This window comes from Artemia franciscana, chromosome 20 (genome assembly GCF_032884065.1).
Source record: "Artemia franciscana chromosome 20, ASM3288406v1, whole genome shotgun sequence".
NCBI lineage: Eukaryota > Metazoa > Arthropoda > Branchiopoda > Anostraca > Artemiidae > Artemia > Artemia franciscana.
The window spans coordinates 31,680,269-31,695,689 of NC_088882.1; the positions used below are offsets into that span (position 1 = coordinate 31,680,269).

The 15,421-nt window shown below is 34.3% G+C and overlaps 2 protein-coding genes across 5 annotated transcripts in view; one reads left to right on the forward strand and one right to left on the reverse strand.

Moving 5' to 3' along the window:
- The window catches only part of LOC136040122 (serine hydroxymethyltransferase-like), a 111,847-nt gene that overhangs the window by 38,183 nt on the left and 58,243 nt on the right, over positions 1 to 15,421 (reverse strand). The gene's annotated exons all lie outside the window — the stretch shown is intronic.
- On the forward strand, positions 1,090 to 12,135 carry LOC136040121 (uncharacterized). The gene is made up of 3 exons (XM_065724218.1): positions 1,090 to 1,214; positions 4,492 to 4,722; positions 9,264 to 12,135. Exons 1-3 carry the CDS (start codon positions 1,179 to 1,181, stop codon positions 12,030 to 12,032), a joined length of 3,036 nt encoding a protein of 1,011 aa, XP_065580290.1. The 5' UTR covers positions 1,090 to 1,178; the 3' UTR covers positions 12,033 to 12,135.

A 15,421-nucleotide genomic window follows, 5' to 3' on the forward strand; every position in this document is an offset into this window, starting at 1 on the left:
CTGATATACAAAAAAAAATAATAATAGCTCCACATTTTTGCAGATAGAAGTTTGAAACCTCCACAGTACGGTTCTCTGATACGCTAAATCTAGTGGTGTCATTCTTATTAAGATTTTATGATTTTTAGGGGGTGTTTCCCCCCTTTTTTTTAGAAAATTAGGCAAATTTTCTCGGGCTCGTAGCCTATGATGGGTAAGACTAGACATAATGAATGAAACTTTCATATTTGAAATCAGCAAAAAAGCCATTTTTTTATATCTATTGGTATAAAAATTGTTTTTTTTTTAGTTTCGGCTACTATTGAGCCGGGTCGTTCTTTACTTACAGTTCGTTACCGCGAAGTGTTTGATTTTCATTAAAAAAAAATCGGAAAAACATCAGAATTACCCCCTTCCATAGTTTGTAAAGTTGATTTTCCCACCTTTTTTCTGAGTTTTTTGTGAACTGACACCCCTAATCAATTATATTTTCGAAATACCACAAAAATATTAACGTCGGAGACAATGAATCTTCTTCCATAGACACATTCACGCGAACAGGATTTTAATTCAGGATAGGGGAGCGTCAAATATTTCAGGGTGGGGGGGGGGTGTATTCGAAAAAGCACAAAAAACAGGCATAACGTGAAAAACTGAGGGGAATAGGGAAGAAATCATAAAACCTTTGGAAGTTCAAAAGGGAGGGGGCTGAAATCCAGACTGGGATGATTTAGTTGTTTGAAAAGTATATTCACCCCTAACCACACTGAAACAGTAATAAATTTATAAATGGATATACCTTGTAGTTTTCTGCATGAAAACAGAGCTTTCTGGTAAAGAATATTCTTTTTCGAACGTATGCCCCTTAAATTATCTCCACAGCCCTCCCGATTCAGAGAAATAACTGCAGATGCCATATCAAATTCCATACGAAGAAGAAAAACACTGGTGCCGCTTGGTTATTGACCACGATTTTTTCCCTAGCTACAGGTACATTATAGATCCCTTTCAACCTCTAAAAGATAAAAAAAAACACATACTGCATAAGCTTAGCAAGAAAACCCGGATTTTATTCAAATGATTCTGATTAAATCAGGTGAAACTGTACTAAAGAGACCAAAGTGTCAACTTTCCAATCGGATACATCAGTATAAAAAGCTATACCAGTTTAGAATTTGTCAGTTCACACTAGTTCAACAATGAGAGAGAACAAAGCGTTAAAAATGAAATCCAAGGTAATTTGGCCTTATATTTATTAACTATTATTTAAATTTTTATTTGCAAGACTGTTAAACAGCAGTTGACTTATTTTTCAAACATTACTACCCTCATAAAAATCGCAACAATTCTTTTGGTAATATTTGTACTTCTTATGGAAAAGAACTTAATATTTTTATAGTTATTAAAATTTTCATTTCCACTAACTGACCTCAAAGACATTTCAAACAGAACCATACTCAGGATTTGCGAGGTGGTTCAAATACACAAAAACAGTTTACTTATATCTTATTAACCTTCAAATAGTTAAAAGTTGTATTTACAATTTTTATACAAAAACAAAATACTTTTCAGCACAATTTAGATTTTTCTAAAGAACAGATCGTTTATTTTTGAAAATACCTTGGTGCATTATTACCACCAATTAGCTTGGAATTTTTAACTTGGAATAATGAAAGAATTAATAAAAGAAATAACTTGGAATTTAGTTATAGTTATACAAATTTTCATTTTGACTTGTTTGACATCATGGGAATTTCAACTAGGACGATACAGGAGAATTTTAATTTTCAGACAGGTTTCAGCATTAAAACAGTCTTTCTATATCATGAAAAGAGAAATCACCAATGCAATAGCACAAAAAATTATATCTTAATTAAACATTAGATAGTTCCAAATAGCATTTTTGTAAATTACAAGAAAACTAGCCAACCCCCCCAATAAAAAAGATATGCACTAATTGTTATATTAAAAGAATAAATGCAAGCAGATATGTACTTTTGTTTTTTTGGAGGGGGATAGTAAAAAAAAATCTTTAGAGAGGGGGGGATTTAAGCAAGAAGTGATAATCTGAGAAGATGAGGGTTTCGGAGGGGCGACCAGAGCTGTTCGTTTAATCGTACTTCCCCGTGTAAGACGTTATGTCACTCAAATAGGTGGTGATTCTTCTAACCCATAGGAGGTCTACCTTACTATTAAAACGGTAAAGAATATTTTTTGGCAACCCCATTCCTCAAGTTGTTTATCACAGTTCTAATTAGTTTAATGGACTTCGCCTTGTACATAGAAAGGTTCTTTGGTCCAAGCCAGTTACCCTTACTTCCGATTTTTCTCCCCCATATTTTCCATAGAGGTTTTATTTTCGGGGGCCCACGATCCCCACATACAAAAACTGTTGGCAAGTTTATAGCTGTTGACCTAATTTTTTTCTCGGGTTCACGCTAGACTTTTGCGGGTCCTTCAGGCACACTTGCCAGTTCAGAATTAGAAGTTACTTACGAAATTTCGAAGGGATACTATTTTCTCCCGTTTTCTCTAGTTTATTGGACGGGCATCTTGGGTATATAGCAGTAAAATGGGTTAGGATGAGGGAGGTGGGTACGTTTGCGCAACAAATGTTGCATTCACAGTGGGAGGATTAGTGCGATCAGGGTCGCATGCAGTATTTTTTTCAAGGGGTGCTTACACATGGACTTTCAGGGGGGAGGGGTACACAAAAAACTCAAAGATACACAAAAAATTATTCTTATCCATTTTTGCTATATTTTTATGGATTAGATTAACATTTCAGAGGGAGGGGTTCATATCCCATACCCCATGGATACGGCCTTGAGTGCGTTTATTCCAATTTGTCTCAAATCATCTCAATTCCAAAAGAGACACGTATAAAAAGGCTCTAAAGGATAAAAACGGGATTTTAGGTCACTTACAACGGACACAAGAACTTTAATCTTTTCAGTTTCATCAGATTTTCAAACCCAAAAATATTGATTTACGATAAAATTACATAAATTTGCAATAAAATACGTCTTACAATGAATACTGTAATCCTTTTTTCAAGGCCCTTCAAACGCTAATTTTCACAACCTAAAACCCAAATATATATATATATATATATATATATATATATATATATATATATATATATATATATATATATATATATATATATATATATATATATATATATATATGCAGTAAAATAAATAATAACTCTCCCCCTCCCAGATCTTGCCTCTGCTTTGATCAATTTTTTAACTCAACAATTCCAAAGTCGACCTTTTTTGGGAAATGCAGATAAATACAACTGGCACAATGCACCATGTCATATCAATCCAGATTGTTTTTGCAGCGCAAATTCAACCAAGCCAGGGCAAAGCAGGTCGAGAAACAAGAATTGGTTTCATTGCTAGTTTAGAATTAAGTGCGATAACCACCATATGTATGTAATATCCACTTTTGTGTTGTTGAGCATAAAGAATGGGTAAAATTCTAGTTAATTGACTTCTTGCTATCTTGGAAAGGGTTTAGGTTAGGAAAATGAAACTTTCAGGGATGGGTCTACATGCTAAAGTAAGTCCCTGGAAGGTATTTTCAAAGTACCCACCTCCACTCCTTCTCCCTCTAGAGGGCCCTGAAATTTGCCTACATGACAGGTATTGAAATTTTGACAAAACAACATTTTACCTTAATTTTCAGTTACTAGTTGCCTTTTCTCTGGCTTTAGTTCTGAAAATGAAATTCCTGTTATTTGAGTAGAATTTTGAGCCATATCAATGTTTTTTTCAAAATTTAGGAAATGTATTTGTATATCTTTAAAACCTTATACAATGGAAATGAGCAAAGTTATGAAGCTGAAAACAATTTTGTTGTACTTCAATTAAGCAGAAGATCTATTTTGCAAGGTTTCACTTTTATAACACACATATTTTTAATATTATATATTCAAGGTCATTTTAAGGTCATATATATAAGGTCATATTTTAAGGTCAGGGCCCTCTAGAGGGAGAAGGAGTAGAGATATTTACTTCAAAATAGCTTCCCAGGACATACTTTAGTCTCTAGATTCACCCCTTAACGTTTCATTTTCCTAACCTAAACTCTAGATTCACCCCTTAACGTTTCATTTTCCTAACTTAAACCCTTTCTGAGATAGCAAGAAGTCAATTAACTAGAATTTTACCAAGTTCTTGTGCACCCTTGAAGTTGAATATCCCAAAACACTTATTCAATACCTAAAAATTGTATACCCTAAAAGAATAAAATTATTTACATGTACGAAATAAACCAAACAAATTTATTATAGACTTGGTGAATTTGAATTCTAAAAAATAAACTGGTGTTTAATGATAAGATAGTTTTTTGCGTTTTATCCTTATATTCTTGGAAATATCCCAGGTGAACATACAAAGTAAAATCCATTCAAACACTATAACAACAAGACATTACAGAAACTATTTGGTCAGATTCGCTTATCCAAAACTTAGACACATTTCATTTCTAACTCCATTTTAGGTTGTTATCCTCCTGTCGCTATTTACGCTGGTGTATTCACAACAATACGAAAAACAACAATATCAGAATTATGGCAACGATGAACTGGCCTACTCAACTAAAAAACCAGTTTACCATCCACCCTACACAAGAGATCAAGCTTATGTGCCAACGGAACCATATACAAGCAACTCTTACACAGTTGACGACTACTATAACCAATACCAATACAACCCTGGTGGCCCAACCGTGGTAAGTTCATTTTCATAACGTTGTTCACACTACAAAATACCTTAGAAACAGATAATATGCCACTATTTGTTCCAATTGGAGGTTGAGATGGCTAGGGCGCGTTTTGCAGATTAAAGACGACAGATTGTCCTTCTGGACCAAGCGTCTAGGGCTAAATGAAAAGTAAGTTATTCACGGTTGGGGTGGTAGGATGTCATAAAGATAGCTCTAAAGGAAATGGGAACTTCCTGGGAGGGTGTAAAGAGGAGACCTTTGAATATATTGGGATAGAGGAGGAGTGTGTAGCTGTGTTGGCCTCAAGCGGCTTGGTGCTGCGGTGAGTTGCTAGTAGTAGTAGCGGTAACAAGGGACGGCTCAAGAGTAACCAAAACTCGAAAAGAATTTAGAATTTAGCTTTTGATGTCTCCCAGCAAAAGCTAAGAGGCTGAAAAAAAAACTTAGCTTATTTTCGAAAAAGGGAGGAAACACTCCTTAAAAATGAAGTAATTTTAATGAAAATCAAATCCTCAGGTTCAGCATGTCAGAGAACGCAACTGTAAGGTTTTCAAGCTCCTATATACACAATTCTGAATTTTTACATGTTTTTTTTTTTGTTTTTTTTTACCAAAAAGTTCAAATGCATGTTTCATTGTTTGCTTTTTTTGTGACTAAAAGATCCGAGCGTAACTAGCCCCCCGTCCATGCCCCTTTTCCCTCAAAGACATTGGGAGGTTATTATTTAGTAGGATATAATTGGTAGGCTTTGATAGGCTATACCAGAATCAAGGGAAAATACACTTCCCAGAGTTAAGTCCAGTCTTCTATATAATTTCATAAGCCTTAGAAGTAAAGATGGAATAGGGAATAGAGCTTGAAAATACGCTTCTGAGTCGTGGTTCAGGTTCTTTATTCAGCCACGACAATTTTATTTTTTCAACTCAACTAGTTTCTAAAGTAGGAAAGGCCACGTCTGAACTTTACCTGAGGTTCTGTGCATACAATTGCATATCTTCAATCTGCATTGATCACGATAGCTGTAGAGTAAGTTTATGAGGATGAGGTTTAGTGAGGTTTAGTAGGGGTGTGGTGAGGAGAAGTGAAACTTTAGGAATTGATACACTTGACCGACTAAACTGGGTTACGGTTAATTGCTTGCTTAAGAAAGTTTATCGAAAATAATTTTTGTAGTTCATTATAAAAAGCTTAGTTGAATATCCTACTGGACTACATAATTTTAAGGAAAAATCGAGTAAAAATTTGACTATACAATTTTAAGGAAAAATTGAGTTTTCAAATAAAATTGAGTACAAAAAGGTTAAAAGTTTTATTCGATTATACGATTTTGAGGGAAAATTCACATACCCCAATTTAACCAAAAACAATGCCTTTGAAAAAACATCACACACAAACTGTGCGATGTGAAAATCAAGCTTTATTTCGATATGAGGATACGAGGCTATATGAAAGGCATGATTTCTTTTGTCGTACTTAACCAAAAAAAAATAAAATAAAATAAAATAAAAAAAAATCCAAAATATATTTTCTTAAATTAGTTGAGATGAATTTGACGAATTCCTACACGCACCCACAAAGGAAACCCATAGAAAAAGTTTTCGTGTTCATAATTTGTTTCATATTCATTACCTTTTATTTTAGGCGGCAATAACACATTGTAATCCGTAAAGCATAACTTTTAGTCAATACTTTCAACTTCAATCAATTTATCTTTATTTCCAATCTCCTATTTCCAATTGAAGGTTCTATCTTCTAGAATCTTTTTTCTCTCTCTTTTCTAATCTATCTCTTTCTTTTTTTGTATTGGCATGAAGAAAACAACATAAAAAGAAGGTTTAGTTGTTAAGACGCCCACGTTATAACAAAATTAAGCATATTATGCGTTATCTAGGCAGGGGCATGGGTGAAACAGCTGATTGATTTATTTTCAGCCACGTTTCCTTTTTTTGAAAGTTGGCACTAGCCTCTACCAGAAAATGCATAACTATTTGCAAATCTATTGAATGTTCAGCTTCAATCTATCCTTTCTAGTATCTAAGAAACTACAAAAAAAGGAGAAAAAAACGATGTGAAACGACACCCACATAATTTCATTCTATAGTAGATCCTATTAAGTTTACGATGCATTATATATATATATATATATTATATGTTTATCTTTATACTATCATATATTTAAAACAATTAGCTTAAAAGTACTAGGGACATCAAAATTTAAAATTTGCCCCCAAATCCATCTAAGATCCATTCCTACCCGAAAACCGCGATTTTCTAAGAATTTTTCTTTACATCTTTTAAAATTATGAAGTTGTTCGACAAAATCTCTTGCCGGTAAGACATTCAAACATTAACAACCTGTTGATTCCCAAAGACGTACCTCCATAGGCTGTTTGGCGCCTTATACCTCTTATACCCCCTATAGGAAAACTATACCACCTATGGGAAAGCTATACCTACTATACGAAAGCTATACCTCTTTAGGCTGTTTGGCGCCTTACAGGAAAGTTATGGTTTCGATACCTCCTATAGGAAAGCTATACCTCCTATAGGAAATCTATACCTCCTATAGGAAAGCTATACCTCATTAAGCTGTTTGGCGCTAAATAGGAAAGCTATACCTCCTATGGGAAAACTACACTTCCTATAGGAAAGCTATACCTCCTATAGGAAAGCTATACCTCCTTAGGCCGTTTGGTACATTAGAGGAAAACTATACATCCCATAAGGAAGCTATACCTCCTATAGGAAAGCTATACCGCTTTAAGCTGTTTGGCACCTTATATATTTAGTTTATTTTCTGCTGATTTTTCACCCAAGTTTAATTTATTTGTTTTATTTTAGAGTCCACTACCAAGACCGTATTCAGGGGAAGGGTTAGGTTTGAACCCCCCCCCCCCCCCCTAACAAAAAATGTATATCCAACTCGCAAAAATGACATAAAATGTACGAAACACATTTTTAATGCTTTTAAAGTTTTTGCATCCTTCCCCCTCCCCTGAACAAAAATCCTGGATAAGGCCCTGCCCTGCCACTACCAAATCTGCAACCAGGCATACGATGGTTGTTTTCATTAAAAATGAATTCCCAATTTTGCCAATTTCTTAAGATATGTTTAGCTGTTTAAGCTTCATATCAACTGTCCTTGGAACTTAATGCGTGTCAGAGAAACTTTTAAGTGACACACAAATTGTATTCCCTTCCCAACTAAACACAAATTAGTCGGGATGGGGGTGGGGGTGTAAAAGGTGTTTGAAGGAAGAATATCATATAAAAATAGTAGATTATCACTTCTTAGACTGTTTTCAAATGATACCACAATGCAAAGATAATAAATACTCAATTTTTAATTTTAATTGTGCTCTTAGTATAATTTCTGTTTATTCAGCCCAGTCTAAAGTTAAAGCTAAAGGTCAAAGTCAAAAAGTTTAAATAAAAAAATAAATGTTATGCCCTTTTCGCGTTTATCAAAAACGACTTCTTTTATTCGGTCAACAACAAAGTCTGTATTTTATCAGTTTTGAAAAACATCAAAAATTTATTTACAATTTATTTTGTTTCTCTAAATTTATTTACACTTCAAAGTTTTCTTGATGTCTCAAAGCTTTTTAAAACCTGAACAGAAAGAGAAAAATGTTGATAATACCAAGCATGTATACAAGAACTTATTTCAGTGAGGGCACAAGTCCAGAGTACACCACCATACCCATACGCCTAAATCCTATTTTAATTCTCTTCTTTAGATCTACTATTTAAATTCTTTTCCGTTTCCAAGGGAGCCCACCCTCCCCAACAACACACACGTATGCTATACAGCAAAATGAAGCCATATTATTCAGCTATGGAGCTTCCTTTTAAAGTTTTCTCCTTTAAATCCTTCAGCCACGACCGTATCCAGGGGGGGTAGGGGGTTTAACACCTCCCTCAAAATATATGTCTGACTCGTAAAAACGTAACAAAATAAATATAAACTAATCTTTGATGTTTTTTTTAAGTTTGTTTTTTAGTAAAACCCCCCAGAAAAATTCCCTTGTACCAGCCCCCTCCCGAAAAAAAAAAATCTTGGATACGCTTGTACGTTTAGAAAAAGGCTATTGTAGTGCAAACTTAAAGAGAATATTTCGTTAAAATATCTGACACACCCTTTCCGCGTAGGCATGAGACTGTACGCAAAGAATCCGTCTTTTAATATTCCAACTCCAATTATATCAATTTTTTTTTCATTTAATTGCATCAATTACATGGGTAGAGGTGGGAGCAGGGGCTACCAAGTTTCCCTATTTCCAAGATTTTAAAAGTTCAACCCGAAAGACATTCAAGCGGAAAACCGTAAGATACAGTTATAGCTGATTCAGCCGATCGTAAAAGGGAGAAGAATTAAAAAAAGTAAAACACTGCCATCGACAAACTCATTCTAGAATAGGGGCTATAAAACACCTTTCACTGTTTTTTATATTCTAAATTAATCAGATTTACCAGCTTAGATAGAGTATTACAATGCTTTAACGCTTCATCAAGGATATCATTCAACTCATCATGTTTTCTTATAGGTCAGACCGTTCAACATAAGCACACATGTGCAAGACAAGTCTTCAAAAAATGATTACTCCCATGATCAGTATACTGATGAAAATGGTGTTACAAGGGGGAGTTATAAAACATTGTTGCCAGATGGTAGAATTCAAACTGTCACATACTACAATGACGCCATCTCTGGATATACAGCAAATGTTACATATGAAGATGCGAAAAAATCGACTTACAGCCATGAGTACGACACGCTTTACGACAAGCAATATTCTAAACCTGAATACAAGAAACCGGCATATTCTCCAACTGAGTATAAGAAACCACAATATTCAACAGAAGAATACAACAAGCCGGCATATTCTACACCCAACTATAAAACCCACAGAAATTCTGAAGACATGTACATGGAATATTCCACAACCGAGTTTGTAAAGCAAAAAGATCCAGGGCCAACATATACTAGACCACAATACGAGAAATCTGAATATTCAGCAACAGAAAAAAACAAACCACAGTATTCTACAACCAAGTACCAGGAGCCTGAACATTCTGAACCAAAGTACACGAAACCTGAATATTCTGAAGCCAAGTACATGCAGCCTAAATACTCTGAATCCAACCATGAGCAGCCTAAGTATTCAGAATCCAATTACAAGCAGCCTGAATATTCTAAACCTGAGTACAAGCAGCCTGAATACTCTCAGCCCGAATACAAGCAGCCTGAATACAAACAGCCTGAATATTCTGAACCTGAATATAAGCAGCCTGAATATTCTGAACTCGAGTACAAGCAACCTGAATATTCTGAATCCGAGTACAAGCAGCCTGAATATTCTGAACCCAAGTACAAGAAGCCAAAATACTCTGAAACCAATTATAAGAAGCCAGAATACTTTGAAACCAAGTACAAGAAGCCAGAATACTCTGAACCCAAGTACAAGCAGCCAGACTACTCTGAACCCAAGTACAAGCAGCCAGACTACTCTGAACCAGAGTACAAGCAGCCAGAATACTCTGAACCAGAGTACAAGCAGCCAGAATACTCTGAACCAGAGTACAAGCAGCCAGAATACTCTGAACCAGAGTACAAGCAGCCAGAATACTCTGAACCAGAGTACAAGCAGCCAGAATACTCTGAACCAGAGTATAAGCAGCCAGACTACTCTGAACCCAAGTTCAAGCAGCCGAAATACTCTGAACCAGAGTACAAGCAGCCAGAATACTCTGAACCCGAGTATAAGCAGCCAGAATACTCTGAACCCGAGTATAAGCAGCCAGAATACTCTGAACCCGAGTATAAGCAGCCAGAATACTCTGAACCCGAGTATAAGCAGCCAGAATACTCTGAACCCGAGTATAAGCAGCCAGAATACTCTGAACCCGAGTATAAGCAGCCAGAATACTCTGAACCCGAGTATAAGCAGCCAGAATACTCTGAACCCGAGTATAAGCAGCCAGAATACTCTGAACCCGAGTATAAGCAGCCAGAATACTCTGAACCCGAGTATAAGCAGCCAGAATACTCTGAACCCGAGTATAAGCAGCCAGAATACTCTGAACCCGAGTATAAGCAGCCAGAATACTCTGAACCCGAGTATAAGCAGCCAGAATACTCTGAACCCGAGTATAAGCAGCCAGAATACTCTGAACCCGATTACAAGCAGCCAGAATACTCTGAACCCGATTACAAGCAGCCAAAATACTCTGAACCCGATTACAAGCAGCCAAAATACTCTGAACCGGAGTACAAGCAGCCAAAATACTCTGAACCCGAGTATAAGCAGCCAAAATACTCTGAACCGGATTACAAACAGCCAAAATACTCTGAACCGGAGTACAAACAGCCAGAATACTCTGAACCCGAGTATAAGCAGTCAGAATACTCTGAACCCGAGTATAAGCAGTCAGAATACTCTGAACCCGAGTATAAGCAGCCAGAATACTCTGAACCCGAGTATAAGCAGCCAGAATACTCTGAACCCGAGTATAAGCAGCCAGAATACTCTGAACCCGAGTATAAGCAGCCAGAATACTCTGAACCCGATTACAAGCAGCCAGAATACTCTGAACCCGATTACAAGCAGCCAAAATACTCTGAACCCGAGTATAAGCAGCCAAAATACTCTGAACCCGATTACAAGCAGCCAAAATACTCTGAACCCGATTACAAGCAGCCAAAATACTCTGAACCCGATTACAAGCAGCCAAAATACTCTGAACCCGATTACAAGCAGCCAAAATACTCTGAACCTGAGTACAAGAAGCCAGAATACAAGAAGCCAGAATACAAGAAGCCAGAATACAAGAAGCCAGAATACAAGAAGCCAGAATACAAGAAGCCTAAATACACCACCATAGAATACCAAAAGGTGTCCAAGCATCCAAAACCTGTAAATAAAGAGCAAAAACGTGCTGTCTCAAAGTACGAAGATAAAAAAGACAAGTATGACGCGCCCAAATACATGAAAATTGACTATAAAATGGAAGAAAATAAGAAAACATACTCAGCCGAAAACTACAAAAAGTCAGATTATACAGATGGATACCGAGAGCCTGTTTACAGGAAAGAAAACAAGAAATATCAATATATGAAAAACGACTACGCCCCTAAGCCTCACACCAAATCATCAAGGAGAAACCACCGTGAATCCAGAATGATACACTCAAAACCAACGTACAGTCAGATGAGCTACCCAGAAACAAAAAATGACAAAGTAATTCAATACAAGACAACCACTCCGATGTATAAAGAGAAACCAATACATTATCAAAACAGTTATGAAAGTTGATGATACTCATACAATTTGACAAAAATAAATATAATGTAGAGTGTATATATCAAAACATATTTTTATACCAAAGTTCAATTTAAAATAAAGATGATTACATCTGTCCCAATATACACATTTTTACCTCAAAGAATAGTCAGGAAGATTCAGGGAATTAATAGGCCAAATTTTCAGAGGATATGATTGGACTTTTCTTATCTTACATTACTCACCTTCAATATTTTATTTTTGCTTTATCAAAGTACTCAGATCTTAGAACTTACTGATCTCAGTTAAAGTAATTAAATAGTAATTGAAGTAATCTAAATTTGATTAAATTTAAGTTCTGAGATGTTAGTTTTTCTCCCAAATTTACTTTTTTGAACTTATATTACTTATCTTCAATTTTCTTTTTTTTTTGCTTTATCAAAGTGCTAAGATCTTACAGCTCATTGGCCTCAGTCAAAGTAATTAAATAGTAATTGAAATTTGATTAAATTTAATTTCTAAAGCGGTGAGTTTTTCTGCCAAATGTACTTTTTGGTCTTACATCAACCACATTGAATTTCCTCTTTTTGCTTTATCAAAGTGCTATGGTCTTCGAGCTCACTGGTCTCAGTTACAGTAATTGAATAGTAATTTAAGTAATTTAAGTTTAATTAAACTTAATTTCTAAGTGGTTAGTTTTTCTGACAAATGTACTTTTTGGTCTTACATTAACCATATTGATTTTTTTTCTTTTTGCTTTATCAAAGTGCTACTATCTTAGAGCTCAATGGTCTCAGTCACGGTAATTAAATAGTAATTAAAGCATTTTAAATTTGATTAAACCACTTAGAAACTTAATTTCTAAGTGGTTAGTTTTTCTGACAAATGTACTTTTTGGTCTTACATTAACCATATTGATTTTTTTTTTTTTGCTTTATGAAAGTGCTACTATCTTAGAGCTCAATGGTCTCAGTCACAGTAATTAAATAGTAATTAAAGCATTTTAAATTTGATTAAATTTAATTTCTGAGTGGTTAATTTTTCTACCAAATGTGGAGCGTCACTCACCACAAAATCGCTCTTTTTGCTTTATCAAAGTGCTAAGATATTAGAGCTCAAAGGTGTCAGTCAAAGTAACTAAATAGTAGCTAAAGTAATTTCAATTTGACTAAATTTAATTTCTGAGTGGTTAGTTTTTCTTCCAAATGTACTTTTTTGATCTTACATTATTCACCGCATATTTTCTCTTTTTGCTTTATCAAAGCGCTGAGGTCTTAGAGGTCACTGATTTCAGTCAAAGTAAGTAAATAGCAATGAAAGTAATTTAAATTTGATTGAATTAAATTTCTGAGAGGCAAGCTTTTCTGTCAAATGTATTCTTTTTAATCTTACATGATTCTCCTCAAATTTGTCTCTTTTTGCTGTACCAGAAGTGCTTAGATCTTTGAACTCACTGATCTCAGTCTGAACAACTAAATAGTAATTAAATTGATTTAAATTTTGAATAAACTAAATTTCTGAGTACCTAGTTGTTATGCTAAATAGGATATTGAACAGCAGATTTTAATGATACTCAAAGGATTTTCCTTTTTCTGAAGAAAAATACGACATAAAAAGTAAGAAATTTAAAAGGAAATTTAATTTTGGAATGACAAATATTTCAGTATTGAATATATTGAACAAATATTCAATATTGAACAGTAGATTTTAATGATACTCAAAGGATTTTCCTTTTTCTGATGAAAAATACGACATAAAAAGAAAGAAATTTAAAAGGAAATTAAATTTTGGATTGACAAATATTTCCAAATATTTAAAACCTTTATTGCTCACAGATCTATTCAGTGCTAGACTTTCTTTTCTAAGAAAAATTCGTCCGAGTCAACAAAAAAATTCAGTAAATCAGAGTCTAAAAGTGTCTGTTAAAAACATTTTCTCTTCGAAGATTTAAGATCTTCGAAAAGAGCACAGCGAAGATTTAAAAGCACAAGCGAGGTACATAGTGTTGAAATATATTTAGGTATAAAAAAGTCAAGTCACAATATAAGTCATAGAAGTCACAATATCAAGTCCAAAACCGTAAGAAGTCTTATCCGACCAATCCAATGCTAGTAGAACAGCTTGAGTAGCTAGTGTTAAATTAATTTCACTTATAAAAAAAAATCACGTCACAATATCAACTCGCAGTATGAAGTAAAACTGAAAAGAGACTTGCCGAATCTACCTAACACTACTCAGAAAACACTTTATCTTGGAAATCAATTTTTTTTATTGTTGTCACAAAAGTGACAATAAAAAATAATTATTTAAATTTCTCCAACCATTCTCAAACAAAACACCTCTTCCACCTCAAATGCTAGAGGCCAATATTTCACAAACTCTAGTTATTTTCTTTATGAAGAAAAACTGAAAAAGAATTCATTGAAAAAGAATTGTAAGAATTCATGGTTGCACAACAAAAAAGTGAATGTGTGTAAAAAAGGAAGACTGTAATCTAAGGAAAACTTATATTAAAGACTTCGAAAAGGAAGACTGTATTTCTAACCTAATCAAATTCTATTTTTGCTCAGTCCGGATTCTGTCGACTTTAATATGTATACTTATGTTTGTTCTAGGAAGGTCAATGGACAAATCATTGGAAGATGTTGGGGAAATATTGGAAAGGGGAATATTTAATCAGTTCCACTATTTTGAACTTAAAAATTCACCAGAACTCCAACAACAAGTAAAACATGAAAATGATAAAAAAAAATTTGGGGAGAGGGGGGGGGGGGTACCCACCTTGATGCTTAAACGTGTTTGTCAATATTTGCAGTTATAAAGATAATATTTCTCTGTTACACCTAAAGATCATTACACCTAATAAAACATAATAATAATAATAATAACAGAGAAACAATATTTTACGGTAACAAGTAAGCAAAAATATCACTTTGACATTCCTTTGAATCTCTTTGGCGTAACTTCTTCGCAAACGTCTCACCAAATAATATATAAAATAAAAATAAAATATAATAAAATATAAAATAAATAAATATAAAATAATATAAATAAAATATAATATAAAAATAATAGGCCAATAGCGAGGCTAAAATTCTTTAGTTTTGTCTCATTTTCAAGGAATTTTTATTTTCGGCACCCCCTCCAAGGTTTTAACCTCTCATAAGACAAAAGACATAAGATATGTATATTAGGACATACTTATGTAGCGTTGTGAATATATTAGACAAATTCATTAGAAATATTAGCAACAACTTTTATTGAATAATCAAATTACAACATCCATCCACACACGAAAAAAGAGTCCATAAGCAATACAATAAGGGAAACTAACAGGGGAATTAAGGGAATCAGAACACTTAGACTAATTTGAAATGGGGTTACTAAATTCTAACCTCATTTATTTAATTCAATAAAAAAAA

Bases quoted from the DNA above. Each gene is read 5' to 3' on its own strand.
- LOC136040121 (XM_065724218.1), top strand. From the start codon at position 1,179: ATGAGAGAGAACAAAGCGTTAAAAATGAAATCCAAG. The intron at 1,215-4,491 runs GTAATTTGGCCT...ACTCCATTTTAG, and splicing joins CGTTAAAAATGAAATCCAAG to GTTGTTATCCTCCTGTCGCT. The intron at 4,723-9,263 runs GTAAGTTCATTT...GTTTTCTTATAG, and splicing joins ACCCTGGTGGCCCAACCGTG to GTCAGACCGTTCAACATAAG.